This window comes from Orbicella faveolata, unplaced genomic scaffold, assembly GCF_042242905.1.
Source record: "Orbicella faveolata isolate gen_17 unplaced genomic scaffold, um_ofav_v1 contig_1, whole genome shotgun sequence".
Classification (NCBI taxonomy): domain Eukaryota; kingdom Metazoa; phylum Cnidaria; class Anthozoa; order Scleractinia; family Merulinidae; genus Orbicella; species Orbicella faveolata.
The window spans coordinates 1,821,871-1,834,720 of NW_028301536.1; the positions used below are offsets into that span (position 1 = coordinate 1,821,871).

The window sequence follows — 12,850 nt, forward strand, 5'->3', positions numbered from 1 at the left end:
TAATGTTGCAAAGATTTTTTTTTTTTTTACAAAGGTTCTAGCATATATAATTTCATTTGTCAAATTTCAGTTTGATCCTGATATAGAGGGCTACTTTGAAGAACACCTTTACTGTCAGTAATATATTTGTCTACTATAACATTTTATCTTTCAAATCTCTTCAATGCTCACAGTCACTCTTTCTTCTGCTCCACCATTAGATGGCATTTTGTGCAGATTACATTCATATTTAATTTTGTCCTTAGAGGAGATGATTTTGGATGATTAGTGTGAATTGTTAAAGAAACAACTTAGTTTACTTTGTTGACACATTAAGCTAGCTAGGAGTAAAGATCCCTAGAAACCCACGTTGACTTCCCTCTTGAAACTCTGAAAAGCTATATAGCATCACAAATAACAATATCTAAACTGTAACAAAGACTGTTGATATGTTGTAAATTTATAGTTTTGTTTTCATTAGAAAAATAACACACTTTCGACCCTTATTTATGGGCACAACTGAACACTTGGCAGGAAACAGTTGCTAATTAAGGTGCAACAGATTCCCTGTAGAATTGCATGTAAACGTTCACAATCTGAGCAGAGCACTTGGCTAGTGAATAAAATTTTCTATCAGCCTTCTACTGAATGATTTTCTAATTTCATACTCTGACATTCAAGACATAAGCAGATCTTGTTTATACGTTACATGTTTAATATCTTTAGTTTTCAGAATTAGATGCACTACTCTGCTAACCATCTGTTAAAGAATGACTGCATTTGTGCCCTGCTCTCAGCTGAGTGAATATTCACAGTGGGAATGATCTTCTTTGGCCGAACAAACTTCACAAATCTCTCCAGTTCTCTGAAACTGCTGTGTTCACTGTATGGTACACCTATTGAATGAGACATGATGAAGAGCTTTATCAGCAGAAGACAAAATCATTAACACTCGCTTTTGAGTCACTAAACTACAGAGGCTGACAAGGGCCACCACACATACAAGCTTTATACTCCTCATACAAACTTTATATTCCTCAAACAAACTTTATACTCCTCATACAAACTTTGTATCGAAAGGCAATTTTTGTATTCCTCGTGCAAATTTTATATTCCTATACAAACTTCATATTTCTCATACAAACTTTGCATCGAAATGCAAGCTTTTTATATCAACATGCAAACTTTATACAAAGCACTGATCCGGAAGGAATCTGGGAACGAGTTTAGGTATTTCAAGATGGCGGGTGGTGAAGGTGACCAGCGAGATATGAGCGAGTACTATCTTGAAATACCTAAACTCATTGTCCTCTTTGCATAGAGGCAAAAGGATCTATCTCACGAAGAAGCCGTGCAACTATAACTCGGCACGTGAAGACGGTATTTCATACGTTAAGTATGCCACATTGAGCGATACCCTTGCAACCGTCTTGAACCAGATATCTCTCTCCTAATTATGGCTTGTATCCTGGCTTCATCAATAATATTACCTTTCCTCCTTAAACCAAAGCTACGAAGTCTCCTTTTGAGTGTTCTCAAACTTATTTTAATATCATAGAAGCACTCGAGAAACTCCAAAGTAATTTCATTTGTATATCCAAGGCCCGGAAAATAGTACTCGATCCTGTCTCACTGGTCACCTTCAACATCCGCCATCTTGAAATACCTAAACTCGTTCCCAGATTTCTTCCAGATCAGTGCTTTGTATAAAGTTTGCACGTCAATATAAGAAGTTTGCATTTTGATGCAAAGTTTGTATTGAGAAATACAAAGTTTGTATAGGAATATAAAATTTGCACGAGGAATACAAAAATTGCCTCTCAATACAAAGTTTGTATGAGGAATATATTGTTTGTATGAGGAATATAAAGTTTGTATGTGGAATATAAAGTTTGTATGAGGAATATGAAGTTTGTATGTACAGTGGCCCTTGCAGGCCACCATACTAAACTGTTCAGATAACTCTCCTGAGAAGTGAGATTTATTGTAACATATCAAACACTCAAGACCATGTTTGACCACATTTCCAAGCACCAAGAAGAGCGTTGAAAATGCGAGGCACAGCTGAGTATTTTTGATGACCTTCTAGGTGTTTGGAAATGTGGTTAAACACTGTCTTGAGTGTTTGATGTATCTTCTCAATCGAAACTAAAACTAAGGGGAAAACCGTAAAAAAAATCATAAAAATCTACGCCAATTAAGATGAGATATCCAAACACTGTCATGGTCATGATTTCCTTTCTCTAAACTTGATGAATTATTAATGAGTTTGAGAAGGTGTGTTCTACTGAGGCTAGATTTTGCATGAGCATTTTATACTTGCATGGGTGTACATACCATAGATTGTAACATCTCCCCTCTTGGAAGGTTTGATCATGGACAGATTTTCTCTTTTTGCACTATGTTCCCATCCAGTAGGCTTAAAGGCCAGTAGCTCAGTGAACTGGGACTTGCGAGATTCCAAATAAGCTGTCAGACTCTAATAAAAGATAACAAAAAATAATAAAACCTATTATAACAACATTCCTGTATTTCACTTTTTATGTGGACATAAAAAGTAAAATAATACTTCACCTGCAATGTCAGCTTTGTCATTGGTAACACATGGACCTTTCCTATTTTCCAGTCTGTTGTGATCAAGGACTTGATATGATCAGATTCAAGACAATCTAGCACTTTCTTCTTCTGCCTTTCTACACTAACTTTACAACCGAGTGCTTCTGCAACAGCTTGTAAACAAAAGAAGCAGATGAATGCAATCAATTACTACTAATCAATAGTAAGGACCACAGAGGGGGAATTGCTGGTGGGGCTATTTCCCCACCTTTTTTTGCTTGGGTTGATTTTGTTTAGGGCTCTTGACATATGCATGATTTCTAGCCGCTGTTCAGAAAACAAACCCCCACTCCTCTAACCTAACTCGGGGAGGAACAAAGACCGGATACAAGAGAGCAGCAGAAATCGAGCCTGCAGAATGGATAAATGTACGAATTTTATTACTTGAAAGTAACAAAATGGCCGAACAGTGACCCTCCATGCCTGTTAATTGTATTCTGATGCAGTTGTGTGCTTCTTTACAGACACCTGTGAGAATGCTAGTAACTACATACACTCAAATACCAGCTTTAACATATCTCAAATTTTACAAAATACCCCTCAATGATTTATTTTGTCAGTAATTCTAAAGAAATTTGCTTGCTTACAAAGGAAGACACGTTCTTTTCCAATTGTGTATGAGCCACAGACAATCAGGGTCTTCGGGTTTTGTTTACAAGCTTGAACAGCTTTGGATACTGTGAAGTTGATGGTTTCCTCCTGAGGTGGGAATGAATATTCCGGATCACAATATCTAAAACAAATTACAAAACATAACATCTAGTTGAATAATTGTGTTATAACAAGAAACATACTGTACTGCATAACATGGAAGAATAAAAATAGCTTTCCACACATACACTGTAGCTTTCCAGCTATCATGATTTAACATGGTAGGGTCATGATAACAATAAATGCTTGTTGTAACAGTCATTAAGAAATGGCAGAGCCTTATCAAGTGACTAGAGGAAGAAGGATTTAAAGTAAAGAAGGTAAGGTTAAGTCAAATTTGTGTTTCAACTTACGTGGTGTCAAGATACAGGACATCAATCTTACAATGTAATAACTCAGGGTATTGTTCCATTGCAGTTGAAGCCCGGAAGTCACCTTTTCAACACATAAATTGAAAAAACTGAATTACATTACATTGCAATATACGTACAAAATGAATATTAAACCAAAATATAAAAGAAAATATACCAGGAAAACTATAAGTCAACCTTATTTTATGTTTTTTTTTCCTCACTTTATAAAGCTGCTGTCCATTCCCATGAAGGATACACCCAATCACAAGTCAGTAAAGCTATCAAAGTCTTGGGTATATATTTGGCAGCACCCAGTGTAGCCTGTTCCAGGCATTCAGGTGCTTTGGGTGCAGTGCAAAAAAGAGTGGGAGAGAACTCCTCTATTATGTTATCTTTCATCATTTTTTGCACTGCTTCCCAACTAACCAAACATCTGGAACAGGGCATCTGGAACAAGAATTCCAGAACAAGGCCCCTGGAACAGGGCATCCAGAACAGGGCATCTGGAACAGGAATTCTAGAACAGTGCCCCTGGAACAGGGATTCCAGAACAGGGCATCCAGAACAGGGCATCTGGAACTGGGATTCCAGAACAGGGCATCCAGAATAGGGCATCTGGAACAGGGATTCCAGAACAGGGCTTGTTCCAATGAGGTTGGGTATGAGTAAAACTGTTATACAAATAAGAACATGAAGTACTCCCACAATGTTGCCAAGTGATGAATGGTGTTAGCTTGTTAATCGGCCTTACCTGTATGTAGGTAAGTCTGTCCATTAGAAAACTGGAACAGAAACAACACAGCTCCTGGGCAACTGACAAGAAAAAAAACTGAAGCAGTAAATTCTGGAGGCAGAAGGTGGCTCAATAAACTTACATAAGAACAATGTATAAAGAACTTACTGGTTTGCCTCCATAAGTGTCACTTGCACATTGTCCACAATAGTAGGAGTGTTCATGGGTAGTGGATGAACAAAGTTCTTTTTAACATACAGCTTTGATATTACCAGATTTGCTGTGATCTAGAAACAAAGGAGACTTCAGACTGAAATGTTCAAGTTTGTTCTCAAGTACAACCCATCTAGTCCCTTAGTCATTTTTTAAAACATTTTTATCATTGTGTTCAATCCTCTGTCCATTGGCAAGGTTGGCCGTTGATCCATCTCTTGGTTGGTCATTTATTTCTATAAGGGTTACCCCATATAAGGCGACATCTACTGTAAGCAATCACCTCACAAGAAGAGAAACCTCCCATAAACTAGGGATAACTGCCTTAAGGGGAAACTGAGATGAAAACCCGCAGAATAAAGGGGAAAGTGTATTGCATATTCATTTGTTTGTTTGTTCAGTCATCTGTCTACCTATTTGTTTGTCAGACTGTCAATCTGCTTGTTTGGTTGTTCATTTATTCCACCAGTTTGTTGATGTCAGTCTCATTTGAGCAAATACAGCTAGTTTGATTCACCTTACTACAGTAGATGGGATTTGCGAATTTCCCATTCAGTCCAGCATAGTGATCATAGTGAAAATGACTCAAGAAATAGGCACGGCAGCCAGGGATGTCACCATAACGAAAGGCATCAACTGTGATCCCAGAGTTAGGGATCTTCTTGTAGAATGGACAACTCCTCCGAGATTGAGTACCAGTACTAGAAGCAGATATGTCTTCCCCATGACCTGAACTTTGACCTTCAGAAGTATAGCCTGTTTGCTTTAGATTATGACTGTATTTCTTTCTTCCCGTCCAACCACCATACCTCTGAGAGACAGAAGCTGCTTGTGAACAACTTGCTACATTTGCGTGATCTTTGGTAGGACCTTTGTTGTCCACTTGTTTCTTCAAAGGTTTCAAACCAAAGAACACCCCTATATCTGCTTGTTTCAGGGTTGCATTGCTCATTGTGGTTTTCTTGTTTTCCTTTGCAAAAAAGGACAAAAGCGATTTCTGTTTCTGACCCTTATCTGATTGCTTCGACTGAGCTTCCTCTTTAACATTTATATATAACTGTTTTTCTTCTAAACGATCTGGGTATTCGTGTTCATCAACACCATTCATATGCTCCATCTTAACAGAATTTTCCAGTGTTTTTGAATCCAAACATTGTGAGATATGCTGCCCTTGTTTCCCATTCAAACTGACACTTCCTTGACTGTCATCATTGCCCTGATCTTGTGTACTAAGACACGATGCATCTGTGTCTCTGTACAACCCTTCAAATATCTGTGGATCACCAAACAACTCGTCATCTGAAGACATCTCAAACTCTTCAGTCTCACCATTTTTCATTGGTTCATCATTTGCCGGAAGGGAATGTTCAGATTCACAACATTCTTCTTGATTTGGATGCTTTGATGAATCCACATCAGAATGAAATTCACCTAATAAACTTTTATTACTACTGTCTATCTTGTTCATCATTTCTCCAACAGAAGTAAGTTCTCTGTCGTCTGAGGATGTGGGCATATCCAGCCCATCAGGAGAAATTTCCAGAGGCTTTAAGTCTGTATTATCTTCCACAGAAGTAAGAGTTGTCAACCCACACTTGCCATCAGCTTCATTTGTCTCTATCTGTTCTGGCCACTGTTGGTCTGAGAAGTCTAGTTGCCTTGAGGATCGAACATTTGTTTCAACCTTAAGAAAAATACAATGTAAAGAACTAGTTTAAATTAATAATGGACAGTTCCAACTACTAAATGAAATAAAGGGAATTGATGAAGAAGCAAGAGAGGAAGGGAAGCTGAGGCCAGTTCTATCATGTTTCTTTACCAACACATCCTTGTCGTCATTACTTTCTCCTTTGCATTTTTTCTCTGCACTGCTGTAGCTCCTGGTAGTAGCCAGAAGCTTATGAGAATATCTCTTATAATGAGGAGAAAAAGTAGATCTACAGTGAAGGCCTTCAGTGCAGTCACCTGGAAAAAAATAAACAAAAAGAAAAAAATGAAGTTACACAAGTAGCAATCTCCCAAAACTATGTGGTTTTACAGCAAGACCTCAAAAATGTATACTACTCTTCCCAGTAGACTGCGACACCCACAAATATTTTTGCCACCTTTAGCGTAATCTTTTTGACGCCACAAGTTTGTTTCAAACCAATCATGTGGTAGATTGAAATGCACCACGTGAGGCCATGCTGACAGTTCTATGGCAGACAAAAAGCTGGGTAAGCTTTCCTCTTGACAATAAACACATTGTGAATGAACATCATGTAATACAAAAAAGTCATGAATCCACACAGAAAAAATGTCCTCACATGGTGCATTTCAATGTACCACGTGACTGGTTTGAAACAAACTCGCGGCATCAAAAACTTTACTCTGAAGGCAGCAAAAAAATTTGTGGGTGTTGCGGTCTACTGGGAAGAGTAGTTCTGTATCTAATAAGTATAGAGAGTAATTCATAAACCGTGTGGCCTCACATGAAGCAAGTTACTACCAAAGCACAGTTCACGTCAAGCTCCTGACTGGATGGACACCCATCTAATTTAAACTTACATGTACCAAACCAATAACCAAAACTGACCCACCTACCCATCAGTACTTGGCTTCGAGACTATGACACCACTCCCTGGCAATCAATTGCTCAATCAAGCCAGCAAGCAATCAATCGATAGATTGATTTAGACAGTTTATAGATCTCCATGTAATACAATAGTTAATCCACCTAATCTCTCACTAACTTTGTCTTGAGGTCTTTAAAACTTGATGTAGCATACCTACGTAAGAATATTTGGTTTCCAAACATTCTCTGACGTGCCATCCTGGAGACTGACCAATCAGGGCAGTAAAGGGCATCTGACATTTAGGGCAGCAGCCCTCCATGATGTCTTTCTGTGGTGTTATCTCCTCGCTGGAAACAGGTGAGCTACTTTGATTTACGCTCATACTTTGATGATGATCATGAGTGGTTAGAGAACCTGCATTTTCCAATTCATTGCGAGTACCGGACGAATGTGACCTCTTTCGCCGGTTTTGATTCTCGTTCCTCGCATTTCCGGTGCCTCTGCTTGGTTGCGACTTGCCCTGACTCGCGGCTTGTGAAGCTTCTAACTGACTTGATCTTTGCGGTTCTTTCACAGTGTTATTTGAGCGTTTTGACTTCGCGTTCTTGTGCGGGTAGGTGGATGACTTTTCCCGCCCAAAAGTCGGGTTTTGAAGCTTTCTTTTGAGCTGCTTCAGGGATTTTTCATCCCATACATCATCTTCATCTTCTACTTCCATTTTATACAAAAATAAATTATTATAAACACGGTGTATTAACAACTCTGTATCGAATCAAAACTTTTTCAAAATTCCTCCTACCCGAACCGGTATTCGATTCGACAACGTCCGCCATGTTGAATAATCATGTAGGTTTTGATACACTATATTTTCAATACTTGACAGTGTTATTGGCAATGAGTAAGTCCGCTGGCTAAGAGAACGCATGTTCGATTACTTCATCATTTGCAATCGAAGAAGTAATCGAAGATCGCCGATATCCTTTAGCGCCACAATTTTCCAGTCCTCCGTCCACGTTATCTTCCTTATCCACAATTAAGCGTTAAATCCTGTTTTAAAGTATGAATGTACAAACACTGGAGAGGTTTAGCCTTGAGAGTATAGCGAAAGACATGAATTTCTGGTGCAAGGCTTCTATTGAAGACCTCAATCGGTTCAAGTATATTCTGGGTCCGTTTGATGGCTTGAGTGAGTAAGATCTTCAGTAGAATCTATAGTGAATTGTGAAATATTAATTGAAAGAGATGTGTTAATTTACATCAGCAAGGAGTGTTATGGTTTGAAATGTAATGGTTCATTCCATGTAATTTAATATCCACACTCCCCCCCCCCCCTTATTGAGGGGCTTTGTATTTTACCCTCTCGGAAAAGTAAACTTTTTACCCCCGCCCCAAGACAGGAAGATCAAAGTACAGTCCCCCCCCTCCCCCGTCCCCAGAAACGGCCTTTAAAGACTCCCCTTCTCCCCTTCAGATTTCCTAGACCCTTGACAGGCAGGGGTGGGGGTGCGGACAAAAAATGGAATGGCCCAATGGTTTTAGCGCTCCCTGCTCTTTCCCCAGGCTAGTTAGTTTTCAAACTGGCGTTACATTAATTTTTTATTATTTTTTTTAATTATCAGACTCTGACCTTATTCAAGAGCTCTTGAATATTCTTTGTGAAAAGAAGGAGTTAAAAGTGTCTCATCTTCATGTCCTTGCTCACTCTAATATTAAACATCTGGACTTGAGTGTGTGTAGCTCTCTCATCACTGATCAATTAATTACTGCTGTGGGATATCGTTGTAAGGTGCGTAAACATGGAATTCATGCAAAACAAAGTCTGTTATACATATACAATGAAAAGTCAAATACAAAAGTTGTAAAATTTATTTAGGTTTCTGTGATATAAAGCGACCAAGGGAAGTTCTACAGACTCTCTCCCCTGGATTAGATTTTATTCTGTTGCAGGTTACTGCCCCTCCCCTCCCCAGCATTTATGTCATGTTGTACCATCCATTTGCCAGTATTACTGTGGTAATAAACTGCTGTTGCATTTTGATTTTCATTTTTGTCTTGTGACAAAGGTATTTTGAAACTCTATTTTTCAGAAATTGGCACAGCTCTCTCTCAAGAACTGTTCACGTCTCACAGCAAAGGCATTAAAAAAGCTTCCCATAAACCTTCCATGTCTTCAACTCATTGACTTCAGTGGATGCCTGGCTTGCACTGATGAAGTGTTGAACTTGCTTGGTTCATCTTGTCCTGAACTAAGAGTGCTTAGGGTAGAGTCGTGCTACCTGGTCACCGATACTGGTGTAGACGGATTGTGTGGAGATAATGGCAATCCAAAGTGCAGAAAGCTACGAGAAGTGAACTTGACATCAACTGGCATAACCAGTTATGGAATACAGAAAATGTTGGTCTCTCAACTAAATTTACAAAAATTTTCTTTGGCGATGACAGGGTCAGGGGGGGCCTTTGAGTTGAGCAGTGGATGCCTGACCAGAAGTTTAAACCTCAGTTTGGTGGATTTATCCTACACACCCATCACAGATACATTTGTCAAAAGTCTTTGTGAAATTTGCCCTCTGCTTTGTGAGCTCTCGATTAATGGCTGTTCATCTGTTACAGCGGTTTCTTTACAGTGCATTGCATCACTAACACATCTCAGGGTGCTGAGTATCGCTGACAACAAAGCACTCAAATTTCATCCTCATCTTGTGCAATTTCTTAACAAATCTGGTAACTCATTGCAGATGCTGAACATTTCTGGAATGGAAAACATTGATACTGAAGTACTTGGCACTTGTTGTAAGTCTTTAAAATGCCTTATCATGGCAGACTGTAGAGATGTAACCGGAAGCTGTATTCATGTTTCAACTGACCAAGAAAGCAAGTCTTTGACTTTAGCTCAAGCTTGCCCAAAGCTAAATACTCTAAACCTTCACAACTGCCATTTTACTCAACATAAGCCTTTGGCGGAGCACCTAACTTCGATTTTATCCAACTCTGCAGAGTTTAAAGAACTTGATCTTTCTGGCATTGAACATTTGAGTGGTGAAATTATTACACAGTTTATACGATCCTCAGTCTTGTCAAAATTGAGGTCAATGAATCTTTTAAGGTGTTGTGAGATCACTGTGGAGCCAGTTGAATTGCTGTTAGAAACATGTACAGGCCTTACTCAGTTAAATCTATCTCACTGCCAGAACATATCTTTGAGAGATGCTGAACATTTAAGGAAGATGTCCAGAGGTCGTGGTCTTAACCTTAACAGTCCTAACATTACCTGGGTATAACTGTCAAATTTACTTATTTTAAAAAGGTGTTGGTAAAACGGAAAACCATGTGAAACATGAGTCCAACCTGAGTGAGTCCCGGTTAGACATTTCGTGACTTTTTTTATATAAAATATCAGTTCAAAATTGTAATTCACGTGACCATTATATCCATAAAAGTCGAAGAGTGTGTTTGAACCTAGATTACAGTTTCTGTGAACAAAAATCTATGGCATACGTATGTGAAGCCACTAGGCCTTTGCCCACTCCTCCCCTACTGCCGATGGGATGTTTGCCCGTCACAGACCCCCCAGAATTCTGTAAGCTTGCCCTAACAATTTACCGGTACTCATTTATACACCTGGGTGCAGACGGACACTGCGAGAGTAAATTATCTTTCTCCAAAATTCGATGGCAAGCACTCGAACTCTACCAGCTCGACCCGGAGTCCAACACGACAACCACGAGGACATCGCGTCAACGGAAGAGGAGTCCACAGAAGACTGGGAGAAGATGGGGATAATGGTGCTTGCTATTTGCTTTGTCGTGAAACTGCGTGATAGGGGGAAATGGTGCGGGAATTTTCATCCTTTGCTTCTCTAATTTCCAGTGCTTCCGGTCGGTTAAGTCCTTCATGCTCTTACCCAATTTCTGATTTTTAGCGATTTTGGCTCCTGACCTAACCCGTAAATCGATAAATTATGATTTTTTCGGACGTATTTCAATTACTTCTGGGTGGGAAGTGGTTCCAGAAAGCCTCTAAAATCCTCAATGTCAATTGCACTACATTTCTCATCAGATCAAGAGAGGGTTAAAAAACGGATATTTCAAAAGAGCCTAAAACATCCCTATTTCTGAGTAAATTGGTTTAAACCTAATACCACTTCCGAGGCCAAATTTTTGCGGGTTTGTGAAGGGAAGTCCTTCGGCCTGGGAGTCGCAGAGCTCTGGCGAAACTCGCACGCTGATTGGTTATATTGAAGCGAGGCACCCAGCTTCAACGCAAGGCAGTTCTGTCATCTCTGCACTGAGAAAGAAGACGACAAAAAATTCAATCGCGGTTTGAATTTATTCATTTGTCTAAACAAAAATTGTCGGCTTGCTGCAATTTTTAAAGTTAAATTTCATGCGAAATTCAATCGCCAGCCAATGAATTTCCTTATAGAATTTCTATCAATGACGGGCATGTAAATGTCGATTGTTGTACACGGCTTTGTTCCATTTCATACATGTTTTCACTGTATACTGCAGATATCAGTGCTCTCTTAAAATGAAGACGATTCATGCACTTTAATTTTTTGAGTATGTCACAAGGCAGAATATTAAAGTAGCCACATGGCTGAGAATTTCGAGCCCTTTGAGAAATGAAATGTCAAATTCACTAGTAAAACTAACACTTGATTATTTGGCTGTTTAATATCGACCTCCTAAGCTGACATTTACATGCAAAAAGCTCACGGGGCGGCGTTTTTTCCTTCAATGAAAAGACAGCTGATATATTTGACTAGTCCTTATTAGAGTCATATTACAGCTCGCGGTCAGTATTACACAGGTTTGAAACATTTTGTCCAATTGGCAACAATAACAGAAACAACGGGGAATAAATTTTTATTTCTTAACATTTGTTTTATTCACACGTTTACTGCACTATTATTCAATATTATTCAGTGCTGGCTGCACTAAATAATATCGATCCACTTAGATGCGTTTTACTCCACGCTTTTTACTGGCGAGCACCGAGGGAGATCCTGTCATTTGAATCAGATTAAGTTGACAGGAAAGCTGTCAATCAGACAATACAGACTGACATTAAGAAATAGCAGGTGCTTTACCGACATGGTATTTCCGTCACTCCTATCTTTTTTGACACATTAATATATTTGTTGATGAATTTTACGCTTGGAATTTAATAAGCATTGGCTTCGCTTCGAGACCAAGCTCATGTTGGACGCGGAATTGAAGGGCTTGTAGCTCCGCGGGGTTAGGATTTCCAGCAAATAATATAACGCAGTAGAAACTCAGCTGGAAGCACATTTTAGTAATCCTCTACTTAGCCCTCCTTAGTGGCTGTTTATGTCTCAAAGGTCAGTATTTGATCATTTTGCTGTTGCTTCGTCTTTTTCAGTCCGACTGGGGGAATTGTTAACATTTTCCCAAACAGGATTCCTAAACCTTAAATGAAACCTGGAGAAAGATCTAGAATTGCACGAATGATTCTTCTACTCTACCATTCAGTTTGGAATAAGAATCTTCCTTTCATCACAGGCATAATTTATTAGCTAGCGATCGGCAGATGTCTTGTATGTATTGAAAATACTGACCATTCTGTTTATTTGTAGTTGGTTATGTAATGTTTCGAGGTCGATTTTTAAAGCAAATTTCGTGCCCTCCTTTTGGAATTAAACGTTCAGTACTCAAGGAAATCATATTATAAATCTATCTCTCATGCCAAAACCCTCTGGTAGTTTCCAGGGTTTTTCGAATTCTAACCTA

At 39.1% G+C, this 12,850-nt stretch overlaps 3 protein-coding genes and 1 long non-coding RNA gene across 4 annotated transcripts in view; 2 read left to right on the forward strand and 2 right to left on the reverse strand.

Moving 5' to 3' along the window:
- LOC110042633 (DNA cross-link repair 1A protein-like) lies at positions 1-8,050 on the reverse strand. The gene is made up of 10 exons (XM_089284039.1): positions 7,314-8,050; positions 6,365-6,510; positions 5,063-6,229; positions 4,501-4,619; positions 4,351-4,412; positions 3,600-3,681; positions 3,183-3,328; positions 2,554-2,708; positions 2,317-2,458; positions 1-875 (listed from the first exon to the last, which is right to left on the reverse strand). Exons 1-10 carry the CDS (start codon positions 7,816-7,818, stop codon positions 724-726), a joined length of 2,676 nt encoding a protein of 891 aa, XP_089140165.1. The 5' UTR covers positions 7,819-8,050; the 3' UTR covers positions 1-723.
- On the forward strand, positions 8,026-10,555 carry LOC149117675 (F-box and leucine-rich repeat protein 13-like). Its single transcript, XM_089284094.1, has 3 exons — positions 8,026-8,286; positions 8,720-8,886; positions 9,188-10,555. Exons 1-3 carry the CDS (start codon positions 8,160-8,162, stop codon positions 10,376-10,378), a joined length of 1,485 nt encoding a protein of 494 aa, XP_089140220.1. The 5' UTR covers positions 8,026-8,159; the 3' UTR covers positions 10,379-10,555.
- The window catches only part of LOC149117676 (uncharacterized), an 11,134-nt gene continuing 8,018 nt past the window's right edge, over positions 9,735-12,850 (reverse strand). Inside the window, exon 3 of the long non-coding RNA XR_016205898.1 lies at positions 9,735-9,848. This is a non-coding gene — a long non-coding RNA (uncharacterized LOC149117676). The remainder of the gene's footprint in view (positions 9,849-12,850) is intronic.
- LOC110042634 (protein FAM53A-like) overlaps positions 12,264-12,850 on the forward strand; it is a 17,320-nt gene continuing 16,733 nt past the window's right edge. Inside the window, exon 1 of the mRNA XM_089284159.1 lies at positions 12,264-12,441. The gene's annotated coding sequence lies outside the window, so the exon portion shown is untranslated. The remainder of the gene's footprint in view (positions 12,442-12,850) is intronic.

Coding starts and splice junctions, on each gene's coding strand:
- LOC110042633 (XM_089284039.1), bottom strand. CDS start 7,818: ATGGAAGTAGAAGATGAAGATGATGTATGGGATGAAAAATCCCTGAAG. Junction 4,620..5,062: donor ATCCCATCTACTGTAGTAAG/GTGAATCAAACT, acceptor CTTTGTTTCTAG/ATCACAGCAAATCTGGTAAT. Junction 2,709..3,182: donor AAAAGAACGTGTCTTCCTTT/GTAAGCAAGCAA, acceptor TTTGTTTACAAG/CTGTTGCAGAAGCACTCGGT.
- LOC149117675 (XM_089284094.1), top strand. CDS start 8,160: ATGAATGTACAAACACTGGAGAGGTTTAGCCTTGAGAGTATAGCGAAA. Junction 8,287..8,719: donor GGGTCCGTTTGATGGCTTGA/GTGAGTAAGATC, acceptor TTTAATTATCAG/ACTCTGACCTTATTCAAGAG. Junction 8,887..9,187: donor CTGTGGGATATCGTTGTAAG/GTGCGTAAACAT, acceptor TCTATTTTTCAG/AAATTGGCACAGCTCTCTCT.